A 21,655-nucleotide genomic window follows, 5' to 3' on the forward strand; every position below is an offset into this window, starting at 1 on the left:
CTTGCTTCAGAGCTTATAAAACTGGTATAGTCTTCCATTAGCTACAGTGCTAATTGAAGTTGTATAGGCTTCCATTACTTGATAGCTCAATTAACTTTGTAGCTCCAGTGCAAATTGGTGGGTTATGAGCTACATAATCCAGGTAGCTTCTTTGGTAATTGGTGGGATATAATATTTCATTACTTGTTATCTTCCTTAAACAAATAGCTTTAGTGCTAATTAACCAGGTAGGCTTACAAACTTTGCTTCCTGTTAGCAACTTTCTTCTAAGTAGCCACAATTAGTTTTAATCTCTGGCTGTGACCGAAATGGCTCCCTATTTACTAGTTAGGGCACTATTGAGTATGTCAGCCATTTTTCTTTGAGTGTCCGAATCATAAGGGGGGATTCAAATGTGATTTTGAGGGCACTAAAAACTCCCATAATGCATCATGATTTATAGTAAACTTCGCTGCTTACTAAGCGAGCTGAATGTGCCCCAAAATGCTTTGCGGGTCTCGCTACTAAGCAACAGACAGCCGAAGAAACGGAGCGGACAGCGAGCCGCCAGGGTTGCCAGATTGTTACAGTGGGATTTAGATAAAACCAATTCACAGGGAAAAACGTGTTTCAAATCCACAAAATTACTGAGAAAACCACCGAAACAACTGATGTTCGTCATACCATAAATATCTTAAATATCACTAATTACAAAAAATGATATTTAAATTAGTTTATCTGCATATTTGTATTATGTCTTGTATCATTGGACACACGAAACAAAAACGTAAAAACAGTACATAAAAACAACCTTGCAAGCAATGAAAGAAAGCTAAGCTTCAGATTTCCATCAGCAGGACTAAAAGCTCTGTCACAGCAGGGTTAGATATCAAACTATAACACCACAGAGTTAAATTTCCAAACTCTTTACACGTGGTAGTTTTGTTCACCTGTCAAATCACAGCGTTTCCTCCAAACAATTTCAGACACAATTCGACATTTGGCATCAAACCACCCAATCTGGCAACAGTGCGAGCCGGTGTACGCTGCTATTTTTAAGGTTTTCTTCATGTAGTTCAGTAATGTGAGGATCACCTTTTAAAACAGCGTACATATAACAAACAGATAAATAACTTCATGATCAGCTCAGAGCTTCACTATCTTTAATTCAGAGCTCAGTTCAGTGTGTTTATGGAGTTTTAAACACGACTCAACCCCCCTCACCTGTGTGTGTTTATGCGACCGGTGCTGGCACATGATAATGATGAGTTAGTGTCCGAATTCACTCCCGTTTCACCACTAATTAATGAACTTATTAGTATCTCCCTACATAGCGCAACACTAATGAGGGAGTAGGGAGCCATTTCGGTCACAGTCTCTGTCTTCATGAGGTACAGTCACCTGGAACAGGAGGAGTTTGTGTAGGTGCTGGACAATAGTTAATTGTATAATATGAGAAGGTGTGTGTCCACACTTCTGTAAATTCTAGTGAGAAAAACTACTGTTTGCAAATCAGGTACAGCAACACACACAGACCTTTCATTTGATGCTGCCTTGCTATGACAATGAGTCTTTGGCAGATGGGATGTTAGTGTAATCTGCTTCATCGTCATGGCAACAACTTTTGCCTAGTTATGGACCTCTCAGCAGCACAATCACACACACACACACACACACACACACACACACACACACACACACACACACACACACACACAGAGAGAGAGAGAGAGACACAGGCTGTAGGAACACTGAAACTCAAAGTTTAATGATGTTGATGCTGCAGCTGGATGCAGTTTCCATTGAAAAATCATCATCATCATCACACTGTTCCAAACAGTTCTACCCAAAAAACAGAAACTTTCACATCCTGCAAAAACACGCGTACAGGAACTGCAGAACTAATCAAATATACACTCCAACTCTCAACTTCAACTTACTGACTAAAAGGTTAAAAAAAAGAAAAGAAATTAACTGTATGACTTTTCATATTTTTATGTTTTAATATCACTACTACTTTTTCTTTAGTGTCATCGCTGGGGTTCCAACATGGTCAAAGCCCTCAAACACAACAAAACCCTACCCAGTGTGTGCAGCTGAGAGACAGAGGGGATGAAAAAAAAGACAAAGTAAGAGAAAAAGGGTTGCTAACAATATTACCGAAAATATTATATTAGTCTGAAAAAAAAAACTGATTCTGCTGCATCGATTTAGTGTTTATACAGGGAAAAAATGCACTGAATTGAGTCACATCAGAGATGTACATAATTTCGACATGAATTAAACATCTTATTGTAATTGACAATAATTGTGTTCATTTTTATTCCATTAGGAAATAATGCACAATTATGATACACATACATTCAGTTCAGCATTTTTCCCCACTGTATTCAAGCTAAAATGTCTTCAAAGATATGAACAAATCAAATGTGGATTACAATCTTACTAGAAAAGACTTTTATTGGTGTAAGAAGAAAACAAAAAAAAGTCTTATTCCTTAACAGATAATGTCTTGTTCTATCGAATAGATAAAAAGAAAGGTATTTAAACTTGTGTAGTAATTGTGACTAAACTTGTGATCAAATAGTAAAGATGTGAACAAACTCATTCAGAGTGATTTTGGTGTGAAATGCTCTTTCTAGAGAAGATTAACCAGTCAGAACTGTTCACAGTGGTAATGAATAAAAAAAAGCTCAGAAAGTCAGCCTGATATACTGTAATACCATATTTTAAAGAAAAAATAACTCCAAAGTTTCTAAGGTTAAGAACATTTTCACATCAAACACCACTCTGAATATGTTCGTCCTAAACACTGATTTATGCACACAGTTTACCCTTAAAGGTATTTCACCTGTTAATTTTTCTAACTGAGTGCTTTTTAAAGGGAACAGAGAAAAACAATAGGACCGCTCAGCACTACCTCCCTCAAGTTTCAACAAAGTTTGTAAGCTTGCCAGCTTCACTAAGCTTAATAACCAACACTGGAAAACACAGCAACAAAAAGCCTGAAAATCAAACAATAAACCACTCAAAAGTTCCATCAGCCAATCAGAGGGTCTGCTTCCGCTGACATCATCATAATCATCATGTCTTTAGCTTCTTCTCTGAAGGAGGATTCTCCTCCTCGTCCTCCTCCTTACTGGGCCCCAAACGTGTCCGTTTCTGGCTCTTGGTTCCTGCTGGCTCTGTGCCCGCTCCAGAACATCCAGGGAGCGTTGAGTCTGTAGGGTTCTCATTGTAAGCAAAGGTGCTGCCATTAGTGCCTGAAGCCCTTTGCATTAAGTCTAATTTCTCTTTATCGCTGCCAGCCTCATTAGCATCATCTTCGCTGCTTTTTGTTGCCTCTAGCTCCTCCCCTGGCTCCGCCCTCCAACACATCCTTGACTCTGCCCTCTCCATGTGACCAGGAGATGATGACCGGCCTTGGATTCCTGACTGCTCTGGAGAAGGTGTGGGGCTGGAAATCAGACCATGCCCTTTACCTTTGCCTCTGCTCCTGACTGGCCGTCCCTCTTCTCCTGAGGAAGAGGATGATGACGAAGGGTCATGGATGGAGATCTTAGGGTAGCTGCTGTAATCCGTGGCACCCTGCAAGGATTGTGAGGAGTCTCTGTCAGATAAATGCGAGTGGTGCCTCCGCCTGGCCGCGTTGCGCTGGCGCATGCTGCTTCGGCGCAGCTCCGCTTCCTCTCCCTCACTGCTGGAGGAGGAGCTGGAGGAGGAGGAGCTGGGGGAAGAGCTTGAAGTTGAAGCATGACCCACAGAGGAGGTGTGGCTGGACAAGCTTGAGACTTGCTCACGTGGGCTGGGTGAACGTGGGCGGGGCATAGGGTCAAGCCAAAATCCGCTAGAGTCTGAGTCCTCATTAACTAGGTCCAATAGGAATGCAGAGGCACGTGGCCCTGCGGCCCTCCTTCTCTGTGAGCTCCGCCCATCCGGGTCCAGCTGTTCGCTACCAGACACGTCAGGCCCAGCCAGAGAAGATGAGGATGTGGAGGAGTGGTCAGAGTCGCTATGGCGACCACTAGCTGCATTAACCTGCGGTCCGGGAGTGGCGTCTCCCCCATCCCGGCTGGTGCGAGTAGTACGACGCCCTCTAGCATGCAGCTGCAGTATTGCGCCCTCGCTCAGGTCACTGTCAGAGTCGGAGCTCCAACCCTCAATCTCCCGGCGGACGAGCGAGTCGAAAAAGGCCATCATCCGGGGGTCCTCCTGCATGGACTGGCTAACGTAGTCGTGCGAGAGGCCACTGCCACTGTTCAGGACCAGGCTGATATATTCCTCGTGTGTGTAGAGGGAACGGGATTTATCCTCAACACGGCCCTCCAGATCACCAACACTGTCAGGCTGCTGGTACGGACTCCACACCTACCGGCACAACAACAAAAGTCATACAACAGACTGAAAAACAGTATTCAGAAGCTGCAGATGGAATTAGCTCTGATCTTTATGGATCTGTACCAAATATTCATGTTGAATTATTCAACAATTAATCAAATAATCATTTAAAATGCAACAAGGAAAGATAAATAGGTGTAGCATTTTCTGTTTTTTTTATTTAATTAAATAATCTAAAATAAGTTAATCTGGAAAAATATTTATGTGAGGGCTTAGTGAGGTGCACAGTCTTTTACATTTACTTTAATCACGAAAGTTATTAAGAACCTGTTCTTATTTATAAATAAAAACATAGAAAGGGGTGCGGGGGTAAGGATTAGTAAGGGCTACTGAGGGCATAAGCGAAGGCTAAGCAAGAGGGCACAGTGAGGACTGTGTGAGAGCCAAGTATGGGTGACAAGGCACATTGTGGGCTGAGTGTGTGGCACAGTCTGGGCTGAGTAAGGAGCACAATGTGGCTATGTAAAGTCAATGTGAGGGGCACACCTTGGGCTAATTCTGGGACAAACAAGGCTAAGTGAGTGACAGAATGGACAGTGTGGACTCAATGGAGGGGTGAGTGAGGGCTAATCAAAGGGGCACATAGTTGGCTAAGTGTGAGCTGAGTGAAGGACACAGTGTGGGTTAAGGGAGGGGAGAGTATAGGGCACAGTGTGGGTTAAGTGAGGGCAGAGAAAACAGCACAGTGAGGGTTAAGTGAGGGCTGAGGGAAGAGCAAAGTGTGGGTTAAGTGAGGGCTGAATGAAGGGCACAGTGTGAGTAAAATCAAGCCAGAGGAAAGAGCACAGTATGAGTTAAGTGAGGGCAGAAAATAGGGCACAGTGTGGGTTAAGTGAGGGCTGAAAAAAGGGCACAGTGTGGGTTAAGTGAGGGCAGAGGAAAGGACACAGTGTGGGTTAAGTAAGGGCAGAGGAAAGAGCACAGTGTGGGTTATGTCAGTGCAGAGGGAAGGGCACAGTGTGGGTTAAGTGAGGGCAGAGGAAAGAGCACAGTGTGGGATAAGTGAGGGCAGAGGAAAGAGCACAGTGTGGGTTAAGTAACGGGAGAGGAAAGGGCACAGTGTGGGTTAAGTGAGGGCAGAGGGAAGAGCAAAGTGTGGATTAAGTGAGGGCTGAATGAAGAGCACAGTGTGAGTAAAATCAAGGCAGAGGAAGGAGCACAGTGTGGGTTAAGTGAGGGCAGAGGGAAGAGCACAGTGTGGGTTAAGTAAGGGCAGAGGGAAGGGCACAGTGTGGGTTAAGGGAGGGCAGAGGGAAGGGCACAGTGTGGGTTAAGGGAGGGCAGAGGGAAGGGCACAGTGTGGGTTCGGTGAGGGCAGAGGAAAGAGCACAGCGTGTGTTAAGTGAGGGCTGTGTGAGTTAAAGCACAGCGTGTGTTAAATGAGGGCAGAGGAAAGAGCACAGTGTGGGTTAAGTGAGGGCAGAGAAAAGAGCACAGTGTGGGTTAAGTGAAGGCAAAGGGAAGGGCACAGTGTGGGTGAACTGAGGGCAGAGGGAAGGGCACAGTGTGGGTTAAGTGAGGGCAGAGGAAAGAGCACAGTGTGGGTTAAGTGAGGGCAGAAAAAAGGGCACAGTCTGGGTTAAGTTAGGGCAGAGGGAAGGGCACAGTGTGGGTTAAGTGAGGGCAGAAAAAAGGGCACAGTCTGGGTTAAGTTAGGGCAGAGGAAAGGGCACAGTCTGGGTTAAGTTAGGGCAGAGGAAAGGGCACAGTGTGGGTTAAGTGAGGGCAGAGGAAAAAGCACAGTGTGGGTGAAGTGAGGGCAGAGGGAAGGGCACAGCGTGTGTTAAGTGCGGGCAGAGGGAAGGGCACTGCGATGAAGCTGAATGTGTATAAGTATTTTACAAAATACTATATGAACAGTTTAAAAACATGTATGTGCTACTGTAGTTAGTCCTGCCTATATGCCGCTCTTAAACAGAAGTAACTGAATGAAAACGTTAGAAAAGCCCTGACTTTAGATATTTTTAAATCAAAGATTAAAATACTCGTTTTTCTGGAATGGCACTTTCGTGTTTTTTAATCGTGTATATGTGTGTGTGTGTGTGTGTGTGTGTGTGTACATATATATATATATATATATATATATATATATATATATATATATATATATATATATATATATATATACAGTTGTGGTCAAAAGTTTACATACACTTGTAAAAAAACATAATGTTATGGCTGTCTTGAGTTTTCAATAAGTTCTACAACTCTTATTTTTCTGTGATAGAGTGATCGGAACACATACATGTTTGTCACAAAAAACAGTCATAAAATTTGGTTCTTTCATAAATTTATTATGGGTCTGCTGAAAATGTCACCAAATCTGCTGGGTCAAAAATATACATACAGCAACATTAGTATTTGGTTACATGTCCCTTGGCCATTTTCACGGCAACTAGGCGCTTTTGGTAGCCATCCACAAGCTCCTGGCAAGCTTCAGGTCGAATGTTTGACCACTCTTCTTGACAGAATTGGTGCAGTTCAGCTAAATGTGATGGTTTTCTTGCATGAACCCGTTTCTTTAGCACTGTCCACATGTTCTCAATGGGGTTTAAGTCAGGACTTTGGGAAGGCCATTCTAAAACCTTAATTCTAGCCTGGTTTAGCCATTCCTTTACCACTTTTGATGTGTGTTTTGGGTCATTGTCTTGTTGGAACACCCAACTGCGCCCAAGACCCAACCTTCGGGCTGATGGTTTTAAGTTTTCCTGCAGAATTTGGAGGTAATCCTCCTTCTTCATTATCCCATTTACTTTCTGCAAAGAACCAGTTCCACTGGCAGCAAAACATCCCCAGAGCATAATACTACCACCACCATGCTTGACAGTAGGCATGGTGTTCCTGGGATTAAAGGCCTCACCTTTTCTCCTCCAAACATATTGCTGGGTGTTGTGGCCAAACAGCTCAATTTTTGTTTCGTCTGACCAGAGAACTTTCCTCCAGAAGGTTTTATCTTTGTCCATGTGATCAGCAGCAAACTTCAGCCGAGTCTTAAGGTGCCTTTTCTGGAGCAAGGGCTTCTTTCTTGCACGGCAGCCTCTCAGTCCATGGCGATGTAAAACACGCTTGACTGTGGAGACTGACACCTGTGTTCCATCAGCTTCCAAATCCTTGCAGACCTGCTTCTTGGTGATTCTTGGTTGACTCTTGACCATCCTGACCAATCTCCTCTCGGCAGCATGTGATAGCTTGCGTTTTCTTCCTGATCGTGGCAGTGACACAACTGTTCCATGCACTTTATACTTGCGTATAATTGTCTGCACAGTTGCTCTTGGGACCTGTAGCTGCTTTGAAATGGCTCCAAGTGACTTCCCTGACTTGTTCAAGTCAATAATTCGCTTTTTCAGATCCACACTGAGTTCCTTTGACTTTCCCATTGTAGCTTTTGTAGCTGAGTCTAATCACTGGGTCAAATGAGCCCTATTTAAATGGGCTCATGAGAAGTCAACAGCTGTAGTCAATCAGAATCACTTACAAGAAGTGAAGAGGCCATGACATGAAGCTAATTTGATTGACACAACTCGCTACATCACCAAAATTGACAAATTTTGTTGCTGTATGTATATTTTTGACCCAGCAGATTTGGTGACATTTTCAGCAGACCCATAATAAATTTATGAAAGAACCAAATTTTATGACTGTTTTTTGTGACAAACATGTATGTGTTCCGATCACTCTATCACAGAAAAATAAGAGTTGTAGAACTTATTGAAAACTCAAGACAGCCATAACATTATGTTTTTTTACAAGTGTATGTAAACTTTTGACCACAACTGTATGTACACACACGAAAGTGCCATTCCAGGAAAAACGATAAATGTGCCATTCCAGTAGCACATAAATGTTTTTAAACTGTTAATATAGTATTTTGTAAAATACACATTCAGCTTCACCGCTGTTCAGAAGCTTAAATCACGCTACGTTTAAACGGTAGCAACGCAGTTTCCGCCTTCTTTTGACAGATCTGTTAAGGTGATTGGCTGCAGTAAAAAATTATGGACAGCTTGGTCTGTCTGAGGATTGGCTTAATAAAAAGTGATTGACAACGAAAGTGTAGTATCTGATTGGCTGCAGTCTGAAATGATTGACACATGCTCCGCCCTTTAGCCACGCCCCCTGGGGGCTCCGGTCTGCAGCATTACATAGATTAATCAAGAGGCACATAGTAGGCTGAGTGAGGGCTTAGTGAAGGGCAATCAAGAGCTAATTGAGTGGCTGTAAAGATTTAAATCTTTTAAATATGTTAAAAGGCCTCCCTTAGGGCAGCGGAATGAATGGAAGTGGGGTTCATTGGAGTCAAAAACCTTTAAAGCATAGAATCTAATACAAGAACAGACATGCATGCGCACACAAACACACATTTACGACTGTTCTGTTACACTGTGCACTAGTACACTGTGTTGAACATGAACACTACATTACAAAGCATTCTAAACCATATTCTGTGTGTGTGTGGGTGTATGCATGTGTGGACAGGTGAGAGAGGTGAGGTGAGCAGCTCTGACCTTGATGACCTTCTCGACCCCAGAGGAGCAGATCATGTAGGTGTGTGGATTAAAGCGGACCTGATTTACAATAGAGCGATGACCCTTTAGGACCATGAAGGCTCCGTTCACCACACGACCTGGACCACCTGCAGAGGAGAGAGAGAGAGGTCACATTAATTCACATTAGAGGTCTGATTAATACATTATCTTTTTCAAATAATTGATACTGACCATATATTAATAATAAAACAGTTATTCACATTTTATAATCACCCTTTCACGTATAATATATTTCATATGATTTATTAAAATTGATAATTATCTAATTATCTTTCATTAGAATCAATAATAACTGACCTGCTTCTGGGTCTTTGGGGATTTTCCACATGTAGAGATTAAAATCATCCGATCCAGACAGGATATACTAAAACACACAGACATACACAGACAGACACACCCATACGTACGTGATGTCAGTTTGTTGTCAGTGAAAAGTGTTAAACTAAAAAAAAAACTGTTAAAATAAAAAAAACAGAACATTTAATGCAGTATTATGTGAAAAGTAGTATTCTTTGCTCCTGGGCTCCCTTTCACTCATTACACTGCAGTAAATACAAAATCATGTTTTAAGCGCCTCCTTATGGAAAGCGGTTCGCATTCATTTTTTTACAAGATGAGTAAGAGAAGCACATTTACTGAAACGATAGAAAAATATTACAGGATTAAACACAAATATACCTTGGGTTACTCAGTATTATACACACAAATGGTTAGTAGTGCAGTAGCAGGGAACAATGCTAATGAACAGGTGTCTTTTGGCAGCTTCAGCGAATAAACCTTTAGACATAAACACACACGACACCCAGACAGGAATCCACCATCCTGATCTGGAGCAGATAAAACACGCCTGCACAGGCTCCACACACAGAGACACGCGCACACACACAGCTGTGATGCATATCTGAACAAGACCCTGTGGCATGCAATACACACACATCTCACACTGGTCCATTAAAGCAACAGTTCAGTACAAGATTAATGTATCTAACAAGTAATGACAGCATATACCACAACAAGTAATTCTGGAGCTATGATGCTAATGTATCTAACAAGAAATGAAAGCGTATACCAATTATCACAGGAGCTATGAAGCTAATGTAGCTAATGTAGTAATGAAAGCTTGTACCACACCAGATAACACTAAAAGTTTAAGGCTAATGTAGCTAACACGTAATAGAACCACATACTCTATTAATTAGCATTGGACATATAATGTTACTGTAATAATAATATAATGTTGATAATGATGTTTATAATTACATATAATGTTACTGATGTGAATGCATCTAACAATTACTGAAAGCTTGTACCCCAACAATTAGCACTGGCTTGTAGCATGGCTTGTACCACACCAGACAGCGCTGGAAGATTAAGTAATGAGCGTATACTCCACTAATTAGCAATTGACCTATGATGCTAATATAGCCAACAATTAATTGAAGCATGTACCCCAGTAATTAGCATTGGAGCTATGATGCTAATGTATCTAACAATTAATGGAGGCTTGTACCCAAAAATTAGCACTGCAGCTATAATGCTAATGTATCTAACAAGTAATGGAAATGTACACCCCACCACATAGCTACATTAATCTCCAAGCTCTAGTCCTAACAATTTACTTAATGCTAACATAACTAAAAAGTAATAGAACTCTATACCCCACCAATTAGCACCAGAGCTTTTAGGCTAATGTAGCTACCAAGTAATGGAATACAACCAATTAGCACTGGCCTGCTGCGCCATTTATGGTGCAAAGGAAAAAAAAGGGTCAAGCATGTTAGAACATGCATGTAGGCTATCTAGGCAAACACAAAAGCACTGATTATATAGCTCCGCTAGACTTATTGCTTTATTTCTGAAACTAAAGACACATCAATCACATCTTGGTTGAATGTCTATACTTGAAGTATCTGCTGGGAAATTGTGAGCTTAACATTCTTTATTGAACTATCACTTTAAAAGAACAAGCAGTGTCCATGGATTGAAGCAGCTCTATATAAGGCCATGATGTTGGCAGTGGACAGATCGACTGATGGTTAGTGCTGGCTGGGTTTTAAGGGGAATGTGTGAATAATGATCCCTGAAACATCTCGCAAATGCAAACGAACCTCAGCAACACTAACAATGACATCACATGTCCCGCTGCCCAGGCTTACAAGAGCATCCTGCTCAAACTCTGCTCAGAGCAGCCTTCACAAAAATAGCTAGTCCAGATTCCAGACTCAAACAGTCTTTGCACATCCAGACCTCCTAGAGTCCCACAGGGCATAACTTTTTTTTTTTTTTTTTTTCCTTTTCTTTGAATGTCTCTGGCTGGTCCTCCATTCCCCTCGTTAAACAATAGTTAATAGATAGTAGGTTTCTGTGTGTGTGTGTATGTCACCTGGTCTCTGTCCCCAGCAAAGCAGCAGCTCTTCATAGTGCAGGAGTTGAAGTATCCCTGGTTGTCGAACTGAAAGCTGGGCAGGCGCGAGTGCAGCTCGTACAGGACAGGTGGGAGGCGGCGGCGCAGAGCGAGCAGCTGAGTCCCCGCGCTGTTAAACCTCACACTCATCGCACTCTGCAGCGACAAACTGCCTCCGTACCGCAGAAGAGAACTACACAAACACACAAACAGGAGGAAACAACCCCAAACAGATGAATAAAGGGCCACTCCATCATACTGGCTACCCTGTACAACTGTAAAAGTGAGACCTGCTGCTCTGCTGCCACCTGCAGGACACAGCCTGCACAGCAGCATCAGATTATAATTATTATATTAAAAAAGTATCTCACGATTATAGTGGCCAAAATGATCATAGTTAAGAGTATAAATGCAATATTGTTAAAATGTGCTGAAAAAAAATACATGCAGAAATCATTTATGTAGCATTAATGAGTTTGCCTGCTGAAAACCCTCTCTGTAAACAAGGAAAAAGCTAAAGTTTTATATTAATAACAAGTGTAATTATACACAGTACCAGTCGTAAGTTTGGACACACCTTAAATTCTGTGATTTTTCATTATTTAAAAATGTTCTACATTGTATAATAAAACCAATGGCATTCAAACTTTGAAGAAAACAAAATATTGATATCACGGTATATTGTGTCATTTTTATTAGCACTACATTACCAATACATGGTGTCAAATATCAATATTTGTATTGAAACACACTCTAAACTCCTTAAGATTTGCCCCAATTAGACTTAATAAAGTCACTGCTTCATTACTTCACAAGGTGATGCTAATCAAATAAATAGGGTAAAACTGTGTTGAAGAATTTTGGATGTAAAATTCTATGAAACGGACACCAATAGATCCATAATTCCTGGTATTTGCTCATTTAGAAATATTTTATTCTCTTCGGAAACACAGATGCTGTGAATTATCATAGAAAACTGACGTTTGATGTATCAAGTAAGGAAGAATCACAGTTTTTGTGTTATTATCGGCAACATATTATAATAATAATACAATATGTTCACAGTTAAAAACATTCTGTCCGCTTGTTGAATAATGTGTAAACAAAAAAAAATTATTTATAAAAGTATTAGAAATTACAAAGACTAACCATACAAAGACATTCACCCATTCTAGAGTCCGCAAACCTCAGGCTTACTCCTTAAAACTCCCCTGACAGAAACACAGCCGTGCTGTGTGCTATGGCTGTGTGTTATTAAACAGGTGATTGTCAAACTGCAGTAATTGGTAGTGGTTTCAGTTTGATAACTGAAATGTGAAACAGTAGTTCTAATTGTTCTAACCGTTTTATCTCTAATACACACACTGCATACCCAAAAAATGTACAAGGTTCTTCTGATGACCTGCTTTAACACTGACATTCACACACAGCTCATATAATGACTGTATAGTTAATAATTAGTGTAGGGATCAGTGTGTGGGGATTTCTAACCTGCGTGGTTTTCGGATGTCCCACAGACCGACCCCCTCCTTGGAGTTGGCAGTGGCCAGCAGGCGAGGCTCTACAGGGTTAAACATGACACTGTGGAATGCAGACGGATAATTCGCCAGGCAGAACGGCTCTAAAACACAACACAGAGAAGATTTAGAGAACTGAGACAGACGGACAAATGCAAAAGTAGCTTGTGTATATCTGAAGAGCTACAGAACCCAGAAAGACATAGACCCTGTTCAGAGGTTTGTGAAAAGTGTGCTATGATTATATTTCTTAGACTAATAGACTTATTATTAGTATTTGAATTTAATTAAATGTTTGTGTATAATTGAATATTTCTAAAAGAAAAAAAGTTGTGTTTGTGTATGAGAAAGAGAAAGAGAGTGTACCTCCATGTGGTGGTTCACGTGTGTCCCAGATCAGAACCCGTCCGTCATCAGAGGAGCTGGCAAACACGTTATCATTAACCGGACTGACGGACAGACCATAAACAGCGTCATCATGAAGAAACACGTTCAGTGTCTCACCACGCTCCACATCATGCAGGATCACCTGTTCATCATTACCTGAAACACACACACACCACAATCATCCAATCAATGAGCTTCACTTACTTATGTAAATTACGGTTTCTCTGCTGTGACTTTAACACTGATATATTTTGATTGAGTTGCTTTGCCAAACTCTAAGTTTAGAGACACAAAGTCAGCTGCTTTTTATTCACACTGTGCTCCAGCTCATCTCATCTCAAATTACTCAGCTCAGTTGGTTTTAGGTCAGGGGGTTAGAGAGGGCACACACCATTTTTGTTAACTACATAATTCAATATGTTTCCCTTAATTGTTTTTTTTATATCTTTAATATCAATCTACCATGTAGAAAATAAATAAAGAAAAACATTGAATATAAAGGTGTGTTCAAACTTTTAAGTGGTACTTTAATAACTGATGATATTCCATCGCTCTGTATTGCAATATTTAAAAAAGTACAGGAATTTCTCCAGATTTCATAAGAAATTTTACAATCCAACATGCCATGAGATTAATAACGCCCTCTGTGTATTGAAGATTCAACTAAGATAAATGCAGATATATAATATAAGATATAAACTTTCTGGTTGATGACAGGGAAAATGAAATTGAGTATTGTGTATGTGAATATTGCTATGATGATTCTGAAACAACATATTATACAGCCCTACAAGCGGCCCCAATCAACCCCCTGGTAACAATTGCTTACTAACATAGCTACCACTTAGAACAGCAAAGAAACTGCCTTGCAAGCATAAAAGCCACCTGCAGGACTCTGAGTGGTCCAGTGGACTAAGGAGCTACCACTATGATCTGAGAATCACTAGGCGTGACTTCAGTTTCTGCCTGTTTTTGGCCTCCCTTATCTCCTTATAAGGGTGTTTTTTCCACAGCCGTGTCCCAATTCACTAGGCGGGGCAGCGATAGTGTATTGGACCTTAACTATGGCGACACAGGTTCGATCCTATGTGAGGAGCAGTGTGTTTATTTATTTATTTATTTTTTCCTTTCTTCTTGGGTTTACCTGCTTTGAGATCAGCTGCAATTGGGTTCAACAACCCTCTGGGCTGCAGAGCTACATCCCATTACACTTCATTTTTCAAAACAGATTTTTTTTTGTGGCCTGCCAAGTAATGGCTTGGAAAATATCTGGCCCGCGGCCAAACTTAATTGCTGGCCCCTGTCTTAGGTAATGTTGGTCAGCACAAGGCATCTGTGAGCTGATGTACCAGAGATGAGTCGCTGTGCTTCACTCTAAGCATGCTGGATACTTGTTAATGCTACATCAGCAGCAGTTTGAAATGAGGTGGTAGCTGGTTGCATGTATTGAAGAATTGGGTGAGATAATCAGCATAGCTAAATTAGGGGTGAAAGTGGGATAAAATACGAAAAATAAAAAGTTAAGAAGCCACCTGCTATACCACTGCAACCAATTGCAGCTGCTCAGCCATGTTTTAGGTGTTGCCCATCCCTACAAACTTATTTGATTATAATATAGTGATTGTATTTCAGTGCCCATGATAAGTGATCACATCGCTGAGCCCCTATTACTCACCTCCAGAGAAGACACGCGTGTTGGTGCTGTCAAACGCCAAGCAGAAGATGTTGGATAGGTGCTCCCCTTTCAGTTTGACCGGTTTGGCCCGGGAGCGGATGGCCTTTTCCATGTGCCACAGCAGCACCCGCCGGTCATCTCCCCCTAAAACACAACGGAACAAAGCAGACAGTTACTAACCATATTCATACTAGGGCTGCAATGATTAGTCAACATAACCGACAATGGTAGATATGTAAACTGTTACATTAGGTGTTGGAACATTGCTGTGAGAAACATTGGACTGCATGCAACCCTCTACCAAGGAGAGCATCAGTTAGGTCAGGAACTGCTGTTGGATGATTTGTTCTGCCACTGCAACTCATCCCAAAGGGATGTTTTGGTAGTTCTGATTGGTATATGTAGATGACCTCATTGTCTATACCAAAATACACTAATTTCATACATCCATACAAACTTCAAAGTTTGGGCTCACAGAGAAACAAACCAAGCAAATTTGTGAAGAATGTGTGAGAAAAGTGAAAGTGAGTGAATTTTGAACGATTTATACCATTTCATGTGTAATAACACAGTAGTCCAAACATGATGCTAGTAGTAAAACATAAATGCACATAACTTTGAAATAGTTTGAAATGGGGGTGTAGTAAAATGCATCTGGCATGAGGTAAGTGCATAGCGGCTTTTCATGGATCATGGAAAACAGACACTCTCTCTTACATCTACACACAGTTTGGGCACTTAAACCAAACTCCTCCACAGGGATGATCTCTTCGTCTTAGGAGTCGCTCAAGAAGAGACGTGCCAGATGAGTGTGACAGCCTCACAGTTGGAGTATATCCCAATAGTTTATAGGGTCACCTCATTGCACTGAGGACAACTGTGTGTGCATATGCACCCAACAGCAGTTAAGAGAATTCAACCTTCTTGTAGAAAGTGGGTAGGATTCTGGAGAGGGGCCCATACACAGGCTCCATTGTTCTGCTGGGTTGTGGAAAGGAGTGATTGGGTGATTGGGAGGCACGGCCTGCCAGAGTTGCTAAAAGGCTTTGGACATTGGGGGGGTCTGTCTTGGTTGACACGCCTTGTCTCTGCATATTGTATTTACCTCGAAAACAGTGCTTTCTGGACTGGATAAACTGAGTGGTCATTCAACAATAACTAATAAAACCTCATGGTCAGGCACTACGATACAGACTTACATTCACACAAACCACTTACAACACTTAACAGTGCAAAATAGAATGCTTTTGCGACATAGACTTCTCTGGACTTGAATGCATTTGAAACTGAGCATCACATGGTGGAAACGTGTTTTTTGGTCTTATTCTCATATCAAACACTTTTCACACAGCTCAAATGTGAACAGCAGAGATGCCACTAACTGAAGCCTTCCTGTCATTGGCTGTACCTCACTATCTTGGCCATGAATATCGCAAACAGGTGTGGAGTCTAACAGCAACATTGAACGAGCCTGGCTTTGTGCCCAGAATATGGAAGCATCTCTCACATCAAGAGCGAGTACAGGATAGTGCTGGGCGATAAAACGATCTGGATTTTTATTGCGATATATTTTTCCTTGATGACGATGATAAGCCGGGGCAATAGGATTCTATAAACTTTATCTTCTATATCCCATTTAATAGCGCCACAGACAGGCGCAGCAAGCGATCAGGCAGCATGCTGAACTGTCTGCTCAGCCAAGTACCACTCAACTATATTGTGATAAGACTTTTTTTTCCATATCGCCCAGCCCTAGTACAGGATCGCACTTATCACACCTGTGACACCGGTACCCTATACTGCCAGAGTATTTCCCACAAGATGTCTCAGGGTACATTATCATAGGTCTTTTTCAAGTTTACAAAACACATATAGGCTGCAGTGGAGAACTCCCATACCTTCTCAGCTATCTAAGAGAGGGTGAAAAGTTGGTCCACATTTCCATGGCCAAGATAGAAACCACATTGCTCCTGCTAAATCAGATTCTGATTCTGTTAAGATTCTCCTTTTCAGTACCCTGATATACACTTTCCTAGGGTGGCTAATAAGTGTATTTCCTCAAATTTGTGGTTTGTGAACTACCGACAATGCAGCATTACTAGACAGCCAATGCACTTGGAGAAAAGAGTTGGATCCCCTGTTCTGATACATCAGTCAACATATGGTTGTGCAGGACATCATCACAAGGGAAGTGATGAATAGAGAGAGCACCATCTACCCACCAAAAGAAAAGCATGGCAAACTGTGCCGGCTACTGAGGTAGGATTGATCAGGGATCAGGGATTGATCCAGATTCATTAAACACCACCCCACTGATAAGTACAGTACATGAAATGGAGTACAATATCTCTGCTTCAAACCCCTTTATTTCATCCAAATTTGGGAGATTTAGCTTTCCATGATCTTTACTAATGCCCAGTGGGTTTAACAGCACCTTTAATCTGCAGGAATATGGGAGTTCCTGAAGAGCCTAAATTTAGCAGTAAGCTGTAGATTAGAGAGCAGCTCGCTGCTTCTGCTCTGAAGGAATTTGCAGCTCAAATCACACTCATCTGTTTCTCCACCAACTTCAACAACAGCTTTTATCCAATAAAGCCCAGTAAACCCTGAAGGAGCTGTGTTAATCTAAACCACACAGATCTTACACGACGCACGCACTAAACTCACTACTGACTGAGTGCTCCTGGCCACTTCACCAAAATAGCTGTATTCCTAACCATCTACAATTAAAAGTTATATCTGCATAATAGTGGCAATGTTTTGCATGAGAAAACAGTGAAGCACTGAAAAGGGAAAGCACTGAGAGCACAGCTGGGCACTATGTTACTTCTATTCTCCGAAGCGAGGCTAAAGCCACTAAGCTTGTATATCGCTCTAGTCTGGAGGCATGCAAGCTAAAGTGAAACTTCTGAGCAATGTTTTTATTTCATCATCTCTACGAGGTGCGTGATAACTGCTAAACAGCTGCTAAACAGAAGCACATGACTGCAATTCATCCTAACCACTTCCTGAGACCTAATCATATTCCTAATCCTCACCTAAGTAAATGTACACCTACATAACCTCAAAGACATAGTCTGTGTACTTTATCCACCACTCATCTCCTGTGTCTGGTCCTAACCACCATCTGAGACTTACTGTTCAGTCTTGCTGCAACTAATCACTTTCTAACCTTTTCCCTGCCCATTAGATTTAGGAACTCAATTAATGGTGATAGGTCCCAATCACCACTTGAGGCATCCTCTCAAAGCAATTTATGCTAATTACCATCTAAGACTTTCCCCTTCAACATGAATATTCCCAACCATCCCGCCCTGACTGTGACTGGTTCTAATAACCTATACCCAGCTTAGATTTCATCTGGTTCTGATCAACACCTGAGCTTTCTGTGGCTGGCCCTAATCGCCATCTGAGACCTTCTCTTTACTGTAAATGGTCTTTACTGTAAAATACTTTCTCCTATTTACCACCTGAACCCTAATGTAGTTTGTCCTAAACACCTGGCTAAACTTCCTATGACTGCAAATGGTGCTAATCACATCTAAACTATAAACTGATGCCTTTTAAAGCCTTCCCCTTTTACTGTGATTGGTCTCAATTAACCCCTGAAGACTCCACTTAATCGTAATTTGTCATAATCAAATCTGATTTTTTTATCACATCAAATTATCTTGACGGTTTTACATTCACAAATGAAAGTGACCTGTATCTGTGTGTAATGTGAACAAATTCTTCAACAACAAAAAAACTCATATTTGAGAGATGACTTGGGAAATGGATGCACTAGAAGCTCATATGTGGAGCATCTTTTGCTGGAGTGGAGAATAAGACGAGCTGGTCTGAAGTACATGCTCAGGTCGAGGAGGTGAAAAAAGGCCAGGCGGTTTGCTTTTGCTGTTTTTGAAGCTATGGCTGCACAGCTGCACCAAGAGATGTGATGGTACGAGAGAGATGCACGTAGCGCATAAAAAGACGCATGAATTCCGATTTGACCGTTTACATTTAAGTCCTAGTTCGAATAGGTATCCGATTTAGGACCACATATGAAGGGGGGTTTTCAAATCAGATTTGGCACGTTCACACTGAGCAAAAAAATCAGATTTGAGTATGTTTAGCGTGGTAATGTGAACGTAGCATAAGACTTTTGTAGGCCTGCAATTGATCTTAATCTAATAGGAGTGAGTTATCACCCTCACTGCTATTGGTCCTGATCACCCTGACTGTGATTGGTCCTAATGACCAACTGAAACCTCACCTTGCCTATGGCCTTTCTCAATCTGTGTTCTTGTCTGTACTTGTGGCCTCGGGAAACGTCATCAGTCAGAGCCCAAGTACTAAACCGTTAAGAAGTTCACTGTTAGCCGAATACACTACAAATATCCAGATGTGTTCTTGCTCCTCCCACATTATCGAGGATGCATGGAAGGTGACTTGTGCGGACCTCGAACAGTCCAATATCCCAGAATGCACCTCGAAACAGTATTGGCAGAGGAGAAAGTACATACCTGTAAGTTATATGTTTTGAAAATAGTACTACTGTGTGATAAAATAAAGTTTGAAGTTATTTTTAGATTAGACTTCAGATATGTGGTTTGTTTGTTAAGGAAGTGGCTATGTGTGCTCCTACGTTTTGGGAACAAAGCTTTTCGTGCCCTGAGAGGGTTACATACATCAAGTACGCAGCTGTTCCCATTACAGAATAATCATCCCATGTCCTCCGGTCCTTGGGAGTATGCACTTGTGAGTCCAACTTGCTTTTGGGGTGCTCAGAATGTCAAAATGCAGGAGCTCCTCTAAACCAGCAGCTGTACTAGTATAATTTTTTTTTTTTTTTTTTTTTACCGTGCTGTCAGTACTTGCACTCACTCCACAAAGCTGAAGTTAATACAGTACCCTCACTCTGGTCCTATCACAGTAAGGGTTTATAAGGTTTTACTAATGGAAAAATAAGTAACACTGCAAAATAAACCAATCACGCGACCCCACACATGGCACAGGGAGTAGATAGCTTCGACACCTGCAGTCCATTTTAAGCAAATCCCAGGCCACCGATTTCAGGAGGACCATAAATTGACCAAACCCATTGAGCAAGTTCAACCTACCCCCCAGTGGGCAATTTTGTATTACTCTAATATTAGTACGATTATTAGGATTTAACTCCGCCCCTTTCTTACCAGACACCAGCCACTGCCCGCCGTTGTTGGAGAACTCGATGGCGTTTACACAGCCGTAGTGACCCAGAATGTCCGTCCTGTAGAGGCTGCAGCATCCGTCTAGTCTGCGGCGCTGAAACTCCGCCTTCAGCAGCTCGCAGCCAATCAGACTGCGCCGCTGCAGGAAGCCCACGGAGCACCGCATTCCACTGCCACGCACAGCACGCATCATACACACACTAATGACGACACACACACACTCAAATCATACCACAGCCATACAGAACACACATCATACACACTTATTCAAGCACACACACATCACATACATATACACATACATACATAGACTCATATCATCTTACAGACATGCACTGCACATCTCATACACAGTGTTGCACACTTATACTGTTTTACACATATACACACACTGTTACACACTTAAACGCACACACACACTGTTACACACTTACACACATCCACACACTGTTACACACTTACACACATACAAACACTGTTACACACTTACACATACTGTTACACACATACACACACTGTTGCACATGTACGCATACTGTTACGCACTTTCACTAGCACACGCAGTTTTTCTACACACACACTGAACTGGGTGCGTACACACACACTTATATACAGTGCAGTCCCACTGTACTATACAACACGCTAACGTACACACACACTCACGCAGCTCCGCTACACGCGCACACACTCCTACACACAGTTATACACTCTCCATTACCACTCTCTCCCGCACACTAGCACTCTCTCTATCTCTCTCTTTATGCGGGAGTGTTTATTCGGTGCTGAAGCCGCTCGCACTCCGCCATCGCTTCCTGCTCGCGCACGCTCTACGCTGCGTGATGGCGTCAGATGCCCAGCTGACGCGCTGACGTAACGCGCATCACACGCTTTACTGACGTTAGAAAAACGTAAAGAGTAACGTGACAACAATATCCAGTATGAAGTTCTAAAAGCATTAGCATCATGTATACGGTTCTAATAGCATAAATATCCAGTATGAACATTAACCTCCAGAATGAATTTCTAATAACAGTAATATCCAGTGTGAAGTTCTAAAAACAGTAATATCCAGTATGAACATTACTTTCCAGTATGAAGTTTTAATAACAGTAATATCCAGAATGAGGTTCTGTTAAAAGTACTATCCAGTATGAAGTTCTAAAAAATATTAATATTTAGTATAAAGTCCTAATAGCATAAATATCCAATATAAACATTAATATCCAATATGAACTTTTTATAAAAATGATATCCAGTATGAAGTACTGTTAACAGTAATATCTAGTATACAGTTCTAATAGCATAAATATCCCGTATGAACATAAACATCCAAATATGAACTTCTAATAACATTAATATCCGGTATGAAGGTTAACCTCCAGTATGAAGTTCTAAAAACAGTAATATTTAATATAAAGTTCTAATAGTATAAATACCCAGTATTAAGATTGACATCCAGTATGAAGTTCTAATAGCAGTAATATCTAGTGTGAAGTTTTAAAAACAGTAATATTTAGTATAAAGTCCTAATAACATAAATATCCAGTATGAACATT

The 21,655-nt window shown here is 41.5% G+C and overlaps 1 protein-coding gene across 1 annotated transcript; it reads right to left on the reverse strand.

Annotated features, from left to right (window-relative positions):
• Positions 1 to 1,720: 1,720 nt before the first annotated feature.
• Positions 1,721 to 20,943, reverse strand: dcaf5 (ddb1 and cul4 associated factor 5). The gene is made up of 8 exons (XM_049481078.1): positions 20,082 to 20,943; positions 14,908 to 15,051; positions 13,212 to 13,388; positions 12,820 to 12,949; positions 11,308 to 11,521; positions 9,222 to 9,288; positions 8,883 to 9,010; positions 1,721 to 4,347 (listed from the first exon to the last, which is right to left on the reverse strand). Exons 1-8 carry the CDS (start codon positions 20,290 to 20,292, stop codon positions 3,064 to 3,066), a joined length of 2,355 nt encoding a protein of 784 aa, XP_049337035.1. The 5' UTR covers positions 20,293 to 20,943; the 3' UTR covers positions 1,721 to 3,063.
• Between the last annotated feature and the right edge of the window lie 712 nt (positions 20,944 to 21,655).

Source organism: Astyanax mexicanus, chromosome 7 (assembly GCF_023375975.1).
Source record: "Astyanax mexicanus isolate ESR-SI-001 chromosome 7, AstMex3_surface, whole genome shotgun sequence".
Taxonomy (NCBI): domain Eukaryota; kingdom Metazoa; phylum Chordata; class Actinopteri; order Characiformes; family Acestrorhamphidae; genus Astyanax; species Astyanax mexicanus.